At 44.0% G+C, this 21,157-nt stretch overlaps 1 protein-coding gene across 6 annotated transcripts in view; it reads right to left on the bottom strand.

The window, feature by feature from the left end:
* PRIM2 (DNA primase subunit 2) overlaps positions 1–21,157 on the bottom strand; it is a 306,979-nt gene that overhangs the window by 12,413 nt on the left and 273,409 nt on the right. Inside the window, exon 14 of one of the 6 annotated variants that reach the window (XM_084623651.1) lies at positions 4,898–5,028. The exons of the other annotated variants lie outside the window; for them this stretch is intronic. Coding sequence (XP_084479777.1) covers positions 4,898–5,028 — 131 coding nt within the window. The remainder of the gene's footprint in view (positions 1–4,897; positions 5,029–21,157) is intronic. 6 annotated transcript variants of the gene reach the window in all.

Here is a 21,157-nt window from a genome sequence, read left to right as displayed (position 1 = left end):
ACTTTGTGATAGTTAAAGCAAGTAACAGAAATTTCTAAACCGATCACATGAGATCTACAGAAAAATTACACAAAACCTGCATGTAAAACCCTTCCTTCAGTGTCCTTGCCACTTTGAGAGCCCACTGCTTTTTGGTCAGTCCTTTTGGTGTCTCAACACCCTCCTGCCCATTCTTGCCTTCTTGTTCTGGTCAGTGAGAGTCCCTCCTAAGAGCAGAACTTGACCTTTTTAATAAAATTGCAGACCTCCATGTCAGATAACACCCTGAGTGGCTTCGAGTCCCTTGTCAGGTGATTTCTTGCTTGGTTACAGCCCACCTTAAGTCTATACTAGGAAAGTGGTTTTCCCTATGTAGCAGCCATCTCATTGTTCTATGGTCCTTCCACCTGAATGGAAGACCACCAGGTTAATTACTCTCCATTGCTCTTTTTTAGTAGCCTTCTTTCCTAGTGGGGGCCCACAGTCTCTTTTAACACCTCCTAGATATTCTAGTCCAGGGGTTCTCAATCTTTTTCTCTCTGAGTCCCCCCTCGACATGCTATAAAAACTCCAGGGCCCAGGTAGGGGGAGGTGCTTTGAGGCAGAGGTCTTGGGCGTAGGTATAAATTTGACTTCTATGCGGGGGAGGGCAGGGGCCAGTCGGGCTTGAGCCACCTCTGCATGGCGGGGTCCAGGGAGGGAGTGCCACCTCCTGACTCACCTCAGCAGGACACCCAGCCTGTCTGGGTTCAGGGGGTGGCCCGCAAGCAAAAATTATAACTCAAGTGTTGGGGAGCTTAGCTCAAAAAGTTTGAAAACAGGTTAGGGTGCAAGGAGTGGATAGCTACGGGCCGTGTGCAGACGGGGTAGTTCAAGGTGCAGGGAAGAGGTAGCTGGGGATGTGTGCACACAGGAGGGTGGCTAGGGGCTATGTTCAGGCAGCGGGGGGTAGCTCAGGGTGCAGGGAGATGGGTAGCTGTGACTGTGTACAGGCAGAGGGGGTAGCTCAGGGTGCAGGGAAGGGGGTACTAGGGGCCATGTGTGGGCAGGGGGGGTAGGTCAGGGGCAGGGAGAGGGGCATTAGGGGCTGTGTGCTGGGAAGACTCCCCTGCAGTCCTTGTTCCCAGAGGGGTCTGCCTGCCATGGAGCTGGGTCTCCCCACCCAGGGAGCTCTTACCAGCTGCCTCTATGGGAGCAAAGGGGGCTGAGAGCTGAGGAGCAGCTTCAACCTGGGGCACTGGCAGGAGAGGAACGCTGTCGCTGCCTGTTCCATGGCACCAGCCAGAGCAGCAGCTGCCCTGCAGTGCCTGGATCTGCCTTCCTGCCTGCAACCTTGCCGGGGGATGGGGAGGGCCAGGGAGGTGTGGAGCTACCCCCAGACTGCCATGCACTTGTGCTGCAGTTTGGGGTGGGCAATGCCTTCTGTCAAGGTTCCTTCCCCACTCTGAACTCTAGGGTACAGTTGTGGGGACCTACATGAAAGACCCCCTAAGCTTATTCTTACCAGCTTAGGTTAAAACTTCCCCAAGGTACAAACTTTGCCTTGTCCTTGAATCGTATGCTGCCACCAGCAAGCGATTTAAACAAAGAACAGGGTAAGCGCCCACTTGGAGATGTCTTCCCCGAAAATATCCCTCCTAGCCCTACACCGCCTTTCCTGGGGAAGGCTTGATGATAATATCCTTACCAATTGGTACAGGTGAACACAGACTCAAACCCTTGGATCTTAAGAACAATGAGAAATCAATCAGGTTCTTAAAAGAAGAATTTTATTTAAAGAAAAGGTAAAAGAATCACGTCTGTAAAATCAGGATGGTAAATACTTTACAGGGTAATCAAATTCAAAACAGAGAATCCCTCTAGGCAAAACCTTAAGTTACAAGAAGACACAAAAACAGGAATACACATTCTCTCCAGCACAGCAAATTTTACAAGCCAAAACACAAAGAAAACCTAACGCATTTTCTAGCTAGATTACTTACTAACTTTACAGGAGTCGGAAGGCTTGCATCCTTGATCTGTTCCCACCAAAGGTATCACACAGACAGACAAAAGCCTTTTCCCCTCCTCTAGATTTAAAAGTATCTTGTCCCCTCATTGGTCATTTTGTGTCAGGTGCCAGTGGGATTACCTTAGCTTCTTAAGCCTTTATAGGTGAAAGGGTTTTGCCTCTGGCCAGGAGGGATTTTATAGCATGGTATACAGAAAGGTGGTTACCCTTCCCATTTATTACACCCTCCATGTCCCCAACTCTTCTGATGGGCTCAAGGTTTCTGCCCCACAGGGAGCACCAGGGTTTGGGGCTCTGGGCTTCAGCCCCACGTGGGGGCGCCAAGGATCAGGACTTCAGCCCTGCGGCCCCCTTGAAAGGGCTTACAGACCCCTGATTGAGAACTGCTGTTCTAGTCCATTATGAAAGTTAAAAAAGCAAAAGTAAAGGTGCAGTACAATTTACAATCAAAATGGCATTCACAAAACAGAATGGAATCTGCAGACTAATATAGACATATGTAGACATGCACTAATTTTTCACAGACCACAAAAGAATTTAAGAGAGCTAAGGTTACAGACAGCCAATATATCCATTTAAATAATTACCTCCCCGGTAAACTTTCTATATTATAGGTGCAGACACTAAGATAAAGCCAGGGGTGTGACATTAAGGTATGATTGGATAATGTAAGTATGTAATCAACCAGAAGATGTCACGGGAAAGTAAAATATTAACAAGCAGGGTATAAAAGCTTAGTTTTGAGAGAGAGAGAAACTTGGAACACAGGGACACTTGCAAGCCTGTTCTCCAGATTGGCGATGTATTAACCTTTTCCTTTCTGTGCTGTGCTGTCTTGTCTAACAAACACCAATTTAGCTTGACAGGTTTCAGAGTGTTTTCCGTGTTAGTCTGTATCAGCAAAAACAACGAGGAGTCCTTCTGGCACCTTAGAGACTAAATTCTTGATCTTCCCCTGTTTGCTGTATAGGATGTTGATCAGGTGGTTCCACAGTTTCTCTGAGAGTGTGTGGCACAATCTCGCACCATAGTCTTTGTGGTATGTTGATTGCAATGGATTTTTTACATTCAGTCCTTTTGGTATGATGTCTATTTGTTTGCATTTGGTGCCACAAGGACTCCTCATTCAATTTAGCTTGGTTATTGATCAGTGAGATGTCAGATAATCTAAATTGAGCCCTAATACACTACAAAAATTATACTACTACAGAATTATGAAGTATTAGTATTGTCTAGCAGTACTTGGAACTTTACAGAATTAAGTCATTTAATCTCTTTTTATAGGCCATTAAAAAAGAAAAGATATTTCAAAGTAGCAACTCGGTGAACAGCCAATTCAGGACTCATTAAACCATTCTTTCAGCAGTGCAATAAGAATTTAATCCATTAATTTTACAAAACAGAATGATCTAATTAACAAAAAATTTAAGCCACCCGAATGGGCTTCATATCCCAGTAGACTAAAACATTAAACCCATGTAACTACAGAAATCAGTTTCTTTCCTGATGCTGATGACTAGAACAGCAATAAAATCTGGTGACTTCATACATGGAATAATAAGACATATGTGTCAGTCAGGCTTTGCAGTGGGGCATTATGACCCAGGGACTTCTTGGTACCCACTGGCAGAGGGCACAGGGGTGCATAGGGTTGCAGGGATCCCCTGAGTCCACCATAAATGTTCATCAAAAAATGTCACACAAGGTCCCTACTGAAAGCTTTAGTGTCACACTGATCATCACAACTACTGCAAAATGTATGGATGGATAATATTTAAGGAGTTATGTATATATACTAAAAATTATGCTCTAAAGATCTGTGAGTTGGGGCTGGTCACCAGAAGATGATAAAGAAGTTTCTTTCAGGCAAGAGACACTTATCCACCTGTCTGACTGTATTGTGGCAAATTGCCAGTACGATTATGATGGGTCCCACGCCTCCTCTTCTGGGGGAGGGGGGTGTTCAGGGTGCAGTTTCCTGCCCCTGAACTAGGGTATCTACTGTCCCACTAGTAACCCAGAGAAGGGTAGTAGAGAGGGAGGGACCCGGGCCTGCCCTCTACTCCAGGTCCCAGCCCAGGGGCCCTAGGGATAGTGGTAAACCACTTGAACTAGTACTTCCTTCCCCTGGGCTACCTCCCTCTTCTGCTCTTCAGCTTGTGGGGCTTCCTGCCCTCTCTCTCTCTGCACAAGCCGGGTGTCTCTTTATCTAGGGTTTTGGTCTTCTAGCCAGCCACGGCACTTCTCCAAACTCTCCTCTACTCCAACTCCTTCCCCTGGCTGATTGAAGCAGGGTGTTTTTATCAGGTGACTAGCTTCAGGTGCTCTAATTGGCTTCAGGTGCTTTTAATTAATCTACAGAAATCTTTCTTCCCTCTACAAGGAATAAGGCTTCTCCTCATCCTGGGACTTACATATCTCTCCTATATCACTCTCCTGCTGCCTTCTGGCTATGCTGTATAACAATATGTAAATTGAGTATTGTATACTTCACAATGAATGCCAATTTACAGTCTGAGCAAAATGCTAATCAAGTGATTGGAAAGTCTCCAGGGGAGACTCTATACAGGAATAAAGAAGCAGTGAGGGGGATTCTGTTTACAAGTGAATCCAATGGATGTTTGGAACTACATTTGGGGGCAAAAGCACATGCAGGTATCTTCACGAAGAGGACAAGCTGCCAACTGGCATGTCTTGTGAATGGAGGATCACACCTAGTCTGACTGTTTAACTTTGGGAGAAAATCTAACTTTTATTAGACAGGAGAATGTCTTGTTAGTTAAGTTCAGGCTCTAAAAAGCATGTTATGATTTTATTTTATATATAACCACTTGTTCTTCTCAAGTCCCTGTTCTTTGTTAAATTAACTTGTTTTCACTATAAACAAATCTTAGGTCTTGTCCATACCTGAGGCTGTGTCTAGGGCACGTGTAGCTACATGCTGCAGTGAAAGGCATGCTGTGTCCACGCTCAATGTAGTGTGTAGATAAGTGCAGCTGTGAAAGGCTCTGACAGTGGAGAGGCCATGGGGAAAGACCCTGGAAAGGCACAGAATTTAGCCATATGGAGTGGAAATTATCAACTTCATGAAAAAACTTGTACAGATACAGACAGACATCATCTTCCTTTCCAAATGCAAACAGAAGGACATCATACCGAAAGGACTGAAGGTAAAAAATCCATTACAATCTACATACCACACAGACTATGCTGACAGCTTGTGCCCCACACACTCAAAAAAACTTCAGAACCACCTGATCAACATCCTCTACAGCAAACAGGGGAAGATTAAGAATGAGCTCTCAAAACTGGATAATCTCATAAAAAAAACAACCTTCCACACAAATTTCCTCGTGGCTGGACTTTATTAAAACTAGACAAACCATTTACAACACAAACTTTGCTTCTCTACAAAAGAAAAAGGACACTAAACTACTACATGCCACAAGGGGTCACAACAGTGGTTCCCTTAACCCACCCAGCAATATTGTTAATCTATCCAACTATACTCTTAGCCCAGCAGAAGAATCTGTCCTATCTCGAGGGCCTCTCCTTCTGCCCCTCCACCCCCACGAACATGGTACAGTTCTGTGGTGACCTAGAATCCTATTTTTGATGTCTCCGACTCAAGGAATATTTCCAACACACCTCTGAACACATACTAATCCACAGAGACCTTCCTACCAAGACTACAAAAGGAAGGATTCTAGGTGGACTCCTCCTGAAGGTCGAAACAACAGACTGGACTTCTACATAGAGTGCTTCCGCCAACGTGAACGGGATGAAATTGTGGAAAAGCAGCATCACTTGCCCCATAACCTCAGCCGTGCAGAACACAATGCCATCCACAGCCTCAGAAACAACTCTGACATCATAATCAAAAAGGCTGACAAAGGAGGTGCTGTCGTCGTCATGACTAGGTCGGAATATGAACAAGAGGCTGCTAGGCAGCTCTCCAACACCACTTTCTACAAGCCATTACCCTCTGATCCTACTGAGGGTTACCAAAAGAAACTACAGCATTTGCTCAAGAAACTCCCTGAAAAAGTACAAGAACAAATCTGCACAGACACACCCCTGGAACCCTGACCAGGGGTATTCTATCTGCTACCCAAGATCCATAAACCTGGAAATCCTGGATGCCCCATCATCTCAGGCATTGGCACCCTGAGGATTATCTGGCCATGTAGACTCCCTCCTCAGGCCCTATGCTACCAGCACACCCAGCTATCTTCAAGACACCACTGACTTCCTGAGGAAACTACAGTCCATCGGTGATTTTCCTGAGAACACCATCCTAGCCACTATGGATGTAGAAGCCCTCTACACCAACATTCCACACAAAGATGGACTACAAGCCGCCAGGAACAGTATCCCCAATAATGTCATGGCAAACCTGGTGGCTGAACTTTGTGACTTTGTCCTCACCCATAACTATTTCACATTTGGGGACAATGTATACCTTCAAATCAGTGGCACTGCTATGGGTATCCGCATGGCCCCACAGTATGCCAACATTTTTATGGCTGGCTTAGAACAACACTTCCTCAGCTCTCGTCCCCTAATGCCCCTACTCTACTTGCAATACATTGATGAGATCTTCATCATCTGGACCCATGGAAAAGAAGCCCTTGAGGAATTCCACCATGATTTCAACAATTTCCATCCCACCATCAACCTCAGCCTGGACCAGTCCACACAAGAGATCCACTTTCTGGACACTACAGTGCTAATAAGTGATGGTCACATAAACACCACCCTATACCGGAAACCTACTGACCGCTATGCCTACCTACATGCCTCCAGCTTTCATCCAGACCACACCACACGATCCATTGTCTACAGCCAAGCTCTACGATACAACCCACATTTGCTCCAACCCCTCAGACAGAGACAAACACCTACAAAATCTCTATCAAGCGTTCTTACAACTACAATACCCACCTGCTGAAGTGAAGAAACAGACTGACAGAGCCAGAAGAGTACCCAGAAGTCACTTACTACAGGACAGGCCCAACAAAGAAAATAACAGCCATCACCTTCAGCCCCCAACTAAAACCTCTCCAACGCATCATCAAGGATCTACAACCTATCCTGAAGGATGACCCATCACTCTCACAGATCTTGGGAGACAGGCCAGTCCTTGCCTACAGACAGCTCCCAACCTGAAGCAAATACTCACCAGCAACCACACACCAGAATCACTAACCCAGGAACCTATCCTTGCAACAAAGCCCGTTGCCAACTGTGTCCACATATCTATTCAGGGGACACCATCATAGGGCCTAATCACATCAGCCACACTATCAGAGGCTCGTTCACCTGCACATCTACCAATGTGATATATGCCATCATGTACCAGCAATGCCCCTCTGCCATGTACATTGGCCAAACTGGACGGTCTCTACGTAAAGGAATAAATGGACACAAATCAGACGTCAGGAATTATAACATTCATAAACCAGTCGGAGAGCACTTCTATCTCTTTGGTCACTCAATTACAGACCTAAAAGTGGCAATTCTTCAAAAAAAAATTTCAGAAACAGACTCCAACGAGAGACTGCTGAATGGGAATTAATTTGCAAACTGGATACAATTAACTTAGGCTTGAATAAAGACAGGGAGTGGATGGGTCATTACACAAAGTAAAACTATTTCCCCATGTTTATTCCCACCCTCCCACCCCAACCCCCGTTGTTCCTCAGACGTTCTTGTCAACTGCTGGAAATGGTCCACCTTGATTATCACTACAAAAGGTTCTCCCCCCACCCCCCGCTCTCCTGCTGGTAATAGCTCACCTTACCTGATCACTCTCATTACAGTGTTTATGGTAACACCCATTGTTTCATGTTCTCTGTGTATATAAATCTCCCCACTGTATTTTCCACTGAATGCATCCGATGAAGTGAGCTGTAGCTCACGAAAGCTTATGCTCAAATAAATTGGTTAGTCTCTAAGGTGCCATAAGTCCTCCTTTTCTTTTTGTGGATACAGACTAACACGGCTGCTACTCTGAAACCTGGTTACAGGGAGTGTCTAGTGGAACAGGGGCTGGAACTTCAAAGTGCTGTGGTTCGTATTGGAGTGTGCCTATTGCTTACTTGCAGAGGGATGGCAGAGCCTGCTTAGGCTGAGAGGGGAGTCCTTGTGTTGCCTGTGGCTGGTGATGTCAGGGAGCAGACTCCAGACAGGCACAGACAATGTTTCCTTATGTTAACAGCAGGGAACAGCAAGGTGCCTCACCACCCTGAGTACCCCTGGGAAATGTCACAGGCGTTCCTCATCTGCATGACATTAGGGGTAGACTAGATCTTTGCTCTGGATTAGGACCACCTCTCAGGAAGAACTCTCCAGAAAAAGATATTACTCATCCTGTGCAATAACTAGTCCCTTGAGATGTATCCCCCTATGGGTGCTCCACTTCAGGTGTGCATATGCCCCACACACCTGCAACTGGAGATTTTCATTAGTAGTATCTGTTTGACCTGTGCATGCACCCTACACATCCTTGCACCCTACACATCCTTGCACCCCACACTTAGGCTATATCAGGCTTCATGAGTGAACTGACCTCAGTTCCTTCTCCACTTCTGAATCCCACAAGGAAACCCCAAAGCAAAGAGGGAGCAGGTGGGTAGTGGAGCATACCTAAGGACACATATTTAGAACAACTACAATTAATTATTGTACAAGGTGAGTAACTCTCTCTCATCTTTGAGTAGTATCCTTATTGGTGCTCCACTTCAGGTGACTCCCAAGCAGTATCCCTGTAGGGAAGAGGAAGCTTCAGAATCAAGTCCTGAAGTGAAGAAAGAACTGCAGTGCTAACTGCCACATCAGATCAAGAAGCACTGACTAGGGCATAGTGCCTGGAGAAGGTAAGTACTAAGGACCATGTAGTGGCTCTGCAGATCTCAGATGCTGGGACATTCTTAAGTAAAGCCACTGATGTGGACAGCACTATCACATACAATAAGACTCCCAGTAATTAACAGTCATTGTGTAGAAATAGCAGATCCCTTAAATCTGTGTACAGTCAAAACAAACAGTCCAGGAGGCTTTTGAAATGCTGTAGTTCTATCCAGGATAATGCCCTTCTGGCATCTAGAGGATGGAAAGAAGTCTCCAGGTTAGAATTATGTGGTTTCAGAAAGAAAACAGGTAAATAAATAATCTGATTCAGATTCAACTCAGACCACATCTTAGGTAGGAACTTGAGTTGTGGATGTTGGGAAACCCAGTCCTTGTAGAATAATGTGAAGAGGGTCTGCCATTAAGGCCTCACTTTCTCCGACTCTTCAGGAAGATGTAAGGCTACCAAGAAGGCTGTGTCCATAGACAAGTTCAGTAATGAGCATGTCGCCATTGGTTCAAAAGGAGGTTTCATGAGACATTTGAGAACTAAACTGAAATCTCAAACTGGAGTAGGGTCTTTCACATGCGGGAAAAGGTCCCCTCGACCTTTAATGAAACTTACAGTTGTAGGATGAGCAAACCCTCAATTGTGGAATGAGAGGCTCTTATAGCAACCAAATGAACCTTGAGGGAACTGTTCGACAATTCTGTTTTGTTTAATTGCAACAGGTAATCTAGAACACATGAAAGCAAGGAAGATTCAAGAACGATTTCTTGGAGTTCACACTAGTGACCAAATCTTCTTCACTTCTGAAGGTATTTCCAGTAGAATCTTTCCAGCTACTTAGTAATATCTGTTGTACTTCTACAGAACAGACTGACACTAACCTCATGAACCATCAAAGAGCCATGCCTCAACACAGAGCATTCCTAGATTGGGAATGCATCAATGGACCACCATCCTGGGAGAGAAGTTGAGTAGTGATGGGAATATATAGTGCTAGACAGAGAAAGACAAGTGAAACAGATAAGGAAACCATGCTTGTCCCAACCACTTTGGGACTAGTAGGATAATCCTGATCTTGTCCTCTCTGATTTTGTTCACCACCCTGAGTATGAGAGGTGCTGGGGGAAATGCGTAGAACAGCTTCTTCATCCAAGGTAGGAGGAAGGCATCCCCCAACTAATTGCAACGTAGATCCCCTCTTGAACATAACAGATTATACTTTTTGTTTGTGGCTGTGCTGAAGCAATCCAGTTCTGGAAAGCCCCAAATCTGAACTATGCCATCGAGAATCTGGGAGTTCAACTCCCAGTCATAGCCTTGAGAAAAATACCTTCTGAGAGTATTAGCTGTGACATTTTGCATGCCAGGAAGACAAATTGCTGAAATCTATATGTGATGTTTTATGCACCAGTTTCATAACTTATTGCTTTGGCACACAAAGAGTGATCTCATGTCTCCCTGATGATTAATATAAAACATGCAAGTAACATTGTCTGTCTTACTCTGATAGATTTGTCCTTGATGAGAGGCAGAAAATGGAGGCAGGCATTTCTGACTGCCCTCAGCTCCAATAGGTTGTGGAGACTAGTTTCTTGAGGTGATCATTTGCCCCCTACAGTATGAGCACTGAGATATGCCACTCACACCAACAGGGGTACCTCTGTCATTGCAGTTACCAACAGTATTGTCCAGGAATCCCAATATGGACATTGAGAACCATATGGAGGAGGGTGCGGTATCCAAAGTTATTTCTATCAAGCATAACATGTTCCTCTGAAGTCCTCCCTGTCTCTTCAGGGAAAAGAGTTCTTGTATGGATAAGTCAGAGAGCCCTGGACAGATATCCATCGTTCTCTTCCTCCTCTAGTGGAGGAACTCCAGGCAAAAGGGTGAATCAGGTGGTACCAGAGATGTGCAGGGATCTGGAAACCAAGTGGTTCTTGGTGCCAAGAGGCATTCGGTACTTGCAAGTAGTGGAGACTTTGGTTCAGCAGTCACAGATTAATCCTTCAGATACCTAAAGTCTTGCAGCACTGAGTAAAGCTGCGGTACTGATGGGACAGTCTGCTTGTTCCTACTGGACAGTACTGAGGATTTTGAGCTTTCCAAAGTAGGTGCTGACACAGAAAGAAGCTTAGTCTTATGTGGTACTGAAGAGCTCATTAGGGGAAGTACCAGAAGAGGCGCTGTGTCTAATGGTGCTGCTCTTCTGTGTTTGTTCTATTCGTCTCTTCCAGAGGGTACTGAAGTCTTTGTGAAGCCATGCTTTTTCTTAGAGCTATGGGCTTTCCCATCCCCGCCAGTACCGTAGGAGCCCTTAGCCTCTATAGTAATGAGCCTTGAGGTCGAAGGTTCCATTGACCTACTTGGAGAGCGAGGTCTTTTCAAAGTGGATTTCTATGAGAGGAGTCAGAGCTGTACTTCTTGGGACTTTTAGAGTAGGTCTCTAGAGCCTCTCTCTTTCTACGGGAGTGCTGAGCTGAAGTCAAAGGAGTGCTAGATACAGCCAGAGACCATTGTACATGGGGGTTTCTCCTGACTTGCCTTTGAAGTGGGCCAAATGGAGCTTCTCCATCATCAGTAGCTGCAGCTTGTTTTCTCAGTTTTTTCTTGCCCTGGATTTAAGGGCTAAAGAGAAGTTACACTTCTGTGGGAGGTGCAACTCTCCTAGTTAGTGAACACACTGAGAGACCATCGCTGTTTGGGATAGCCTCTCAGCAAGTGATGTAGCATTTAAAACCGTGTGAACTGGACATTGCTTTCCTAGAGAGGATGGCCTCCCATGAGGGAGGAAAATGTAAAAACAATCCTCCGAAGTATAACTAAACCGACTAACTGACTAAAAAAATCCAAACACCTAAACTAAGCTAAAACAGAAACTAAGCAAAAGCTATCTAGTTGAAGCACGCTCAAGGTGGACACATTAAACTTCTGTCTCAGGCTGATGCAATTGAGAAGGAACTGAGGGCAGTCTGCCCATGCAGCCTGATATAGCCACTGTGCAGGGCACAAGGATGTTTAGGGCATGTGAGGGCTGAATGGAAACTGCTAATGAAAATCTCTGATCGAAGGCATATGGGGATGCACATGCACCTGAAATGGAGTGCCCAAAAGGACACTCTTCAAAGGAGGATAGTTTCCAAAGCTGAAAAATACTATGTAAAAGTTTTAAAAGTGCTATTCAAACCATCTACAGCAGAGCCTTAACATAAAATTTTGGGACTTCCTGGAAGAACACCTTCTTCCTTTTTAAACTACTTACTAAATGAGTGATAGCAAGGAAAAAACCCTGGACATAATACAATACTCCAAAGGAGAGTCAGACTCTGTCAGAGGGTCCTTGAATGAAAATTCACAGATAAGACAATTTCCTTTTCTCAGTCTCCTCCATGTCAGACAGTCTTTACAGAGGAATGTAGAAAGCAGTAAATCATCCCTAGCGAGGGAGGGAGGGTTCAGGGTTCATTCTATTTATCCATGTAGAATTGAAAAGGAACTTAAGGGTTAGTGATAATGCTAGCAAATGCTGCACTAGCAGGAGTGAAGATGTTGATTCTATAGTATATGAGACAGTGTTGATGAAAAGCCCTGGAGTAGCCTTATGGACAGCCTCATGATATGGTTCTCTTCACCCACAGAAGTTGCTGCTCTTTTCATGGATAATGTGAGGAGAGGAATTCTACCTGAGAGGCTTTGAATGTGTCTGCTCTATATTGTCCCTTGAAGGCTCTGCTCACATCTAACTTTTGTATTTTACTTTCTTAAAATATTTGGATTCATCCAGAAGGACAAAACCACCACCTCTATTTCAAAAGGAATACCGTGATGCCCTTGGAGATCAAGGGCTGGTTAGTTTATAGATCTACCATGTTTGATATCGAACATATAACTGAAGCCATGAGGCTATTACAGGGATTTCCATCAACACTTTCTCAAAACACTAAAGAATTAACATATTTGCCGCCTGCTCATTCAGCATTTGGTAGAAGGCTGTTTCACTGAAAACAGGCCAACTTCCAAAACCTTCTTGGACAAGGGAGTGGTGACACAGCAAAATACTTTCAATGAAAAGAGAAACAGACCTACCAATTGTGAAGCTGAAAGGTGGTTTTATTAAGACTTGATCATGACAAGAATCTGCATATTGCCAGAGGACGGATTTGACTGGTGATCCTCGTTAATCTATTATGTGACAGTAAAGAGATTCTTATGGGTTTGAGTGCACCATGTGTCAAGTTGCTAACTTGCCTTTCCAAATAGTGTTGGCTTTGAGACTCATGGTGAGCGTCATCTTGTAAAAACAGTAGAGTGTCCTTTGCTTCAGCTGATTTTGCCCTGATGTGTGTCCCTTGTAATACCAATATCTAAACCTCAAGTAATATGTAGATATCATTTGTGAATTTCCTCCGAGATGCCAGGAGGGTGTTTATCACCTTCGTAGAATGAGTGACCATAGTTCCCTCCTCTTAGCTTCCCAGCTGATGTTAGAAAGCATGTATGTATATTGGGAGTCTGAGAAGAGGTTCCAGTTAAATCAGATCTGAGAATCAAAACCTGAAATGGTTCATGAGAAGGTGATTACAAACACTGTAATCACTTGGGGCTGCAGAAAACGGCGTGGGCCAAGGGACATGCTGGCTGCCCTTCCCGCAGCCCACATTGGCCTGGAGCGGCGAACCATGGTCAGTGGGAGCCGCAATCAGCCGAACCTGGGGACGCAGCAGGTAAACAAACCGGTCCGGCCCGCCAGGGGCTTTCCCTGAACAAGCGGCAGACCGGCTTTGAGAACCACTGCTGTAGCCTGTTCCTTCACAAGCTTTACTCTCTGTGGATGAGGGCAGAAAGGCATAAAGGAAGCCTTTTAGACTACTCCTAAGATAAGTAGACCACAGTTCCACTTTTCAATGTGTCTATCACGTCGTTTCTCTTCTGTTTTCCAACTGGACTTGGATGTAAATAGGTTCAACAACATAGTTCCAATCTGGTGTATGATGCACTGAAAGGTTAGCTCATCTCATCTGCATTCACTTGGTTCTGTGTGTATCTTGCTGAGCCAGCCAACCCCAAGTTTAATTCTTGGTGTAGAACCGAGCAATAGCTTTTTCCCAAAACACAAATATGGCAACGTCTCTAAGCAGTGTGGAAGATTTTCTGCCTTTTTAGCGGTTATATGTATGCCAAGTTACTAAAGAATCATCTCCTGGAATAGTGATCAGCATGAGACAGGTTATACACGGTGTCTTCCACAAACTCATATAGGAATTCAGATATTTTTCCCCTACATGGGGTCCAATATTGGTACTGATGATCAGCTTCTTTGGACCTTACATTAGGTAGCTGTTAAATCATATTAAGAATGAGTTCAACAAGAGATGCTAGTACTAAATCTGGGCCAAGATCTTTATATGCTGATTTGCCACAATTGTTGGCTGGAAGCTATGCACAATTTGTACTGGGTAGCCACATAAGACTCACTAGCCCATACACTAATTCAGAGATATGCTAATATTTAGCAAATCAGACACTATTTTCTTGTATCTCCCTTCTGAAATAGAGATGGCCTTAGATGATAACTTAGAAGCTGGAGTTTTGTGAGGGCTGCAATTGGTCCTTCAATTTTTCACTCAAAGCCATGTTTCTGAATGCTTGCAGTAATGGCTGCTGGGTCCTGCTGGGTAACCAGATGAGAATGTCATCAGATAAGAGCAGATATGTATCCTTTCCCCTTGAACAGAGCTTTGATATGAAATTTGTGAATATCCGTGTAGAAGTTACAGGTCCAGGAAGTTTATTTTCATATTCTGAAGTTTTGGAAAAATATTGCAGTAACGATGGTTTTTCAATATTTCCACTTGGAATACTGATCTCCACATGGATTTAAGATCTAAAATGGGCTGTATACCATTGCTTCTCTTTGTACCACAAATAATCTTGTGGCCCTTCCAAAATATCGGTCTTGCCACAAAATGGGTTTCACTGTTCCAATGTGTAGGAGATGGGCTACTGCACCGTTCGTCATCTGATGGTACAACCATCTTCTTGATGTGTTGGTGAATTTTTAACTTGTCCTCGGACAATACGTGAGTGATATTGAAACACCCATTTTCTAAGGTGGTTGATTTCCACTCTGAAACATACTGGGGGTGGGGAAGGGGATTTGTCCAGACTTTCACAGATTCTAAGGTCAGGATGGACCACTGTGATCATCTAGTTTGACCCTCTGAATAACACATGCCAGAGAAAACCTGAGAAAGCCAAAGTAAAAAGAAGCTTTTGGAGCTGGATTGTTTTCCAAAGAACTCCAGCCTTGATCTTTGAACTCTCAGGAAATGCAGCAATGGTCTCCTCTAAATGTGTAAGCTCTACGCTGGAGCAGCAGTAGCTTAAAAGCGAACATCTGCTGAAAATTCTTTCACTGGAAGGAGGAAGGGACTTATTTATTCCCTTGTCTAAAGCCTCAGTAACTGCTGTGTCTCTGTGCTCTCCAAAGAGATCACCAACAGTATTGGGAAGGATATTAGATGTTAGCTGGCAATTCGTGTTTCTTCAAGTGGAGCCATAACTGCTCCTGGTGCAAGGCTTTGGAATTTTTGAACGTACAGCAAATCAGAGTCAGGTGAAGCATCAGATCTGAAAACACTTCAGGATTAAAGTAGATTTCATGTATGTTTTTGTTTGCTTGTTTGTCACGCTGATAGGGGCCTCCAAGTTGAGCATAAATCTGCACAATGAGACTGCAGGGCTGAGGCTGCTGTATCCAAGTTTAGCCTGAGATCATTTTATTCTCCTCCTCTGTGTGTGTGTGTGTTTGTGGGAATACTCCCTCAGCTGCCCTTTACTAAGGAGACTGCAACAAGCTTAACCTTAGCCACATTAATGAAGACTTAAGCTCTTAGGTATTAGTAGGTCTTCATATAGAATTCCCATTCCATCTTAATTACACCTTCAAACTAGGTAAGAATTACTACTTTTCTTCAACTTTTCAGGGTGCAATTTTGTATGTGTGTTTCATTTTCTAAAAACATAAGCACCTGTGAAATAAGACCCCCATTTGTTAATAATTCTGGAAAGCTTAGTTGAGAGTCTGAAGTATCTCGCTCAAAGCCCCAATTTTAGGAATTCCTCCTTCTCAATAGAAGATCTAGAGGCGAGATTCTCTCACAAAAGATTTTAAGTCTTTGTGCTGCCCCTTCAACAGCCCCTTCAACTGTGAGCAATATACTTCATTATACCCTGGGCCAAACCCTTGAAAGAAAAGGAGTGGAACCCTGTGAGAGAGAGCGTGCACATTACTAGGGAGACTGAAAGGAGTCTACTGTCTCCCTCAGGAAAATTGTAGCCACTTTATGACCTCCTGTGGGACTCCAGGAGGCTCGGAGGAGAGGAGAGATAGTTCCATCTCCCAGGCAAGGTGATCTGAATCACTTTACCCCATGATCCCTGCTGCTGAGTCCAGGCTGAGGGGGTGCTGACTGAACAGAATGAGAAGTGAACTGGATCCAATGGAGACAAATGACTCATTGGTATCAGAAAGGTCACAAGAGCTTGTACCTTTCATGGCAGCTGAAATCCTATAGGTAAACACCTTTGAAAGGGGAGTATGTTTTGCAGCATTCTCAACCATCTCGGAATCAACTTTTCCTATGTCCTGGTTGGGAGTAGAACTGCTTCCTCTGAGATTCAGAAGGCTCCAGTGGAATTTTCTGCTTACTCTGTAAACTGTGGGAAGATGGGCCCCAGACGTTGGGGAGACAGGAGGAGGATTTGAAAAACTTACTCCTGGCTCCATGCCACTGATTCTGGTCTGGTCTCAGTGAAGAGAGCTTCCTGCTCAACCATCTCAGTGTGGCCCTCACCCACATACCAGCTGGGAGCCCCATTTAATTGTTGCTGGCTCACCTATCTCAGTGTGGACTTCACCAACATACCACCTGAGAGCTGGTTTTCTGTGGGCTACTGTGTCTGTCATTTTTGAAGGAGGAAGTTAGGAGAGTGCTGTCCTTTAAACCATAGGTTCTCACAACAAATTTTTGGTGGCCTCAAAGTGCAGCCACCAACTCTTGCTGGTGGCCACTGTTACAATTTTAACTAAAATTTCTAATCAAGTTTAGGAAAGACAAATAAATATGCACACATACATGTCCAAATCACTGCAATTCATTTATGCTGGAATTTTTTGCAGACTCAATCATAAAAATAATGTACACTTGTCTCTATTCTTTACTGGACCTAAACAGAATAGAAACACCAATAAGGTGCTTTGCACCTTCATGTCTTTTTTGTTGTTGATTTTGCTTTTTTGGTTGCTTTTTTAAAGACTTGCTAGCTAGTAAGTCTGCTGCTGTGAAAAGTGGTATTGCCAAACATACAAATATCACTTTTCACAGCAGCAGACTCATTCAGCCCTGGCAAGCCCAGGGAAAAATTAAGCCCTGGATGGGGAGGTGGGTAGGGAGGCAGTAGGGGCCAAAGGCGATGAGGAGAATGGAATGGGGGGGGGCAGAGGAGGCAGTGGGGGTTAGGGGGGAATGGATGGGGGTGACTCCAGTGCCGGAGCCTGTTGCCTGCCTCTCCAGGGAAGGTGGGGAACTCACTAGCAGCCTGAGCCTCCAGCATTTGTGTCTCCAGAGGGAGGGCAGGACCCAACCCCTGCTAGTGGCCTTTGGGGAGGAGTGCAGCTTTGCTCCCCTCCTCCATCACTGTCCAGGAGGCTGTGCCCATAAGAAAAGCTCCTAGTGGCCACATTTGAGAAATGCTGCTTTAAACCCTCCTCAGAAAGCATAGATATGTATGTGTTCAGCAGTTCTGAGGAGGAAAACCTCAAAACCCAGAAGAAACTGATTGATAATTAGCTAGAAATCTTTTACCAAACCATGTAAAAGCTCTGTGAAAGAGACTCCTGGAGTCTGCTCTGTGTGCCATTTGGAAGCAGAGATTTCTGGAGAGTTCTTTATGCAGGGCAATCCTAACCCCAAGCTCAGAGCAAAGATCTGGTTTGCTCCCAGTTGCCATGGGAATGCCCACTGACATGCAGGGGACAGAGAGTAGATTTAACAACTCACCATTATAGATCTGATGATATTTCAGAATAAGAACTCCAGAGTAGGACATACCACTTTCACAAAGGAATGGCATGTGGTATTTTCCTCAAGTTTCATAAATTCATAGATTCTAAGGCCAGAAGGGACCACTGTGATCACCTAGTCCAACCTTCTGCATAACAAAGGCAATAGACCTTCTCCAAAATACTTTGTTTGAACTATTGCCCTGTTTGAACTACAGCGTATCTTTTTAAAAAAATCCAATCCATTTTAAAGTTGTCAGTGAATGAATCAACCACAATTGATTCATAGATGAATTACCTTCACTGTTAAAAATTTTACGTCTTATTTCCAGTTTGAATTTGTCTAGCTACAACTTCCAGCCACTGGATCTTGTTATCCCTCTGTCTGATATATTAAAGAGACTATTATCAAATATTTGTTCTCCATATAGGTGCTTATAGACTGATTAAGTCTCCCCTCAACCTTCTCTTTGTTAAATTAAATAGATTGAACTCCTTCAGTCTATCACGATAAGGCGCATTTTCCAATCCTTGAATAATTCTTGTTATAATCATAAACTATAACAACTTATACATTTTTCACTCCAAGGGATGCTTGTTGACACTGACAATCCTCTTCTCCTGTTTTCCTAAGCTTTAGCTGCTATTCAAAGACTCATATTACCAACAGCATTCATATATTTTTCTGTGTCACTGATTACACACTTTTATAAAGCATTCCCAGAACACCAGTCCAGGTAGCGAGGAATCAGGGAAACAAACAAACACAGTTGTTCAGAGCACTATCAAGGGCCCCCCTACTTCTTAAATGATTTCATTTATGCTCTTATCTCTTTTTTCCCCCTACAAATGTAAGTGAATTATTGCTCATGAAATGCACCAGTTTAACCACCCTGGAAACTGAGATTTCTATTTATCCACAGAACATGTACAGCACTATCATAATATAAGCTGCCCCATATAACCCATGGAAGGATCAACTCTAGAAGGGAGAAGACAGACTTCAGTGTCCATGGGTAAAATTTTCAACAGTGCTTTAAGTGATTTAGAAGCTCAAGACTTTCAATGGGACCTAGGCTCCTAAATCACGTAGACACCTGTGAAAATTTCACACACACACAAAGCCAATGAATCATTGAATTATCTACTGAGATATCAGGGACATTCAAAACATTTACATTTTATTTATCCAAAAATCTACATATCTATTTCTATACATATTTTGGAGTCAAGGATTTATCCAAATGTTGGACATACCCAAAATCTCAAATAATCAGGGTTTTCCTGTAAAATGATTTTTATAAATGCAGTGAAAACCTAAGAACTAGAAACTGTGCTAAACAAATTCATTCTGCATAGGCAAATGAACAACCTTCAGATGGTACTGATTTTCAGTTGCAGCTGATGTAGACTGAATTTGAACCACTGACCTAGAACTGAAAGGATCAGTATCCTAATTAGTATTAGTCCCTTGTGCCACTCAATCTACTCATTAATCTCTTTATTACATTACCACATAACTTAAAAGAAGAGAATACATGGGTCCTTTTTTTCTTTGAAGTTACCATGTGATAAGCAACAGTGGTGACTCCAATGACCATGAACTGAGTTACCATTATGATGTTATCTGCTGATAAATACACATATAACTCAGGTCACCAGTGCACAATTATCCCAGCATCATCACAGTGTACACAACAGGACCAAATGAACTATCATGAAGCATTACACAACTGCTTTAAAATTGATTATATATGCTTAGTACAGTAAAAACTGTGTATCTGGCACTGTATCAACCGGAAAGCTCTATAAACCAGCATTTTTGATCTTCATTGAAAGTCCGGTTTATAGTCTGGTTGGTGTTGGGCCAGTAGACTCCCTGCCTGGTTCCAAATGGCTTCCCGGAAGCCGGCATCATGACCCTGCTGCTCCTAGACGGAGGAACGGCCACGAGGGGTTCAGAATGTGGGAGAGGGTGCAGGAAGGGGCTCGGGGCAGGGGGTTCGGGTGTGCCGGATCTGGGCGGCGCAAACCTCTGGCGGCTCCCCGCAAGCAGGGACATGTCCCTGGTGCTCCTAGGCAGAGGCACAGCGGCCTCCACCTGCAGACACCGCCCCCACAGCTCCCAGCCACTGCGGAGCCAGCACTCAGGGTGGGGCAGGGTGGGGACAGTGTGCAGAGCCACCTAGTCACACTCCACCAAGGAGCAGCAGGGACAGGTTGCTGCTTGCATGGAGCCATCCGAGTTGAGTGCCGCCCGAATCTGGCAGCCCGCACCCCCTCCTGTGCCCCAGCCCCTTGCCCCGAGGCCCCTCCTGCACCCAAACTCCCTCCCAGAGACCATGCCCCTCCTGCACTGCAACCCCTAGCTTTGAGCCCCCTCCCATACCCAAGCTCCCTCCCTCTTAGTAAACAGGAATTTTTACTTACTGGCACTCCCCATTCCCTCAACATGCTGGATAACAAAGCTTTTACTGTATTTGAATGAATTTATCCTAGAGAGGAAGAATGGGCACTATCCTAGGATCTGTGATACCTGGGTTTAAGGCCCTGTTCTACTACTTAGCCTCTCTGTGCCTCAGTTCCCCATATGTAAAGTGGAGGAGAATAGTATGACCCTACCCCATAATACAAATACATTAAAAGACTATGAGGTGCTAAGGTACTACAGTGATTAGTTCCTTATAAGCTCATAAAATAGATAGTTTCCAGTTTTTAATTTTTTTCATATTCTTTATAATAAAATTCAGTAATTATAGGAGATGAACTAAGCAAAGAGAAAATTCTCTCATAGTGAATGTTTTCAATATATCTTAAGTCAAAAACTAACCACAATTAAAAAAATAATTAAAAAGTCACCAAGCTGAAAAAGAAAATTAGGTAGGAAGCCATCAGATGATAAGTCACCATAAATTAAAGATGCCAACTATGTTTAAGCGGCAAAGAGTCCTGTGGCACCTTACAGACTAACAGACGTATTGGAGCATCGAGCTTTCGTGGGTGAATACCCACTCTGTCGGATGCGCATGGCTACCCCTCTGAAGCTCAACTATGTTTATACGTGATGAAATATGTTTAAAAAAAAGGGCTAAAAAGAGTTTTCACTGGTGGTTAGAGTTTTAGTTGCATCCACTACAAATTTCATTAGGCTTTTTTCTTTTAAAAAAAGAGAATTGACAACTTTAGTGCTTGTGATAACGTTAAAAATGCTGACTTTTCAGAAAAACATTTTGTTTTGCTA

The sequence above is a fragment of the Lepidochelys olivacea genome (assembly GCF_965140295.1).
Source record: "Lepidochelys olivacea isolate rLepOli2 genome assembly, chromosome: 3".
Lineage (NCBI taxonomy): Eukaryota > Metazoa > Chordata > Testudines > Cheloniidae > Lepidochelys > Lepidochelys olivacea.
This window is presented reverse-complemented; position numbering and strand designations above follow the sequence as displayed.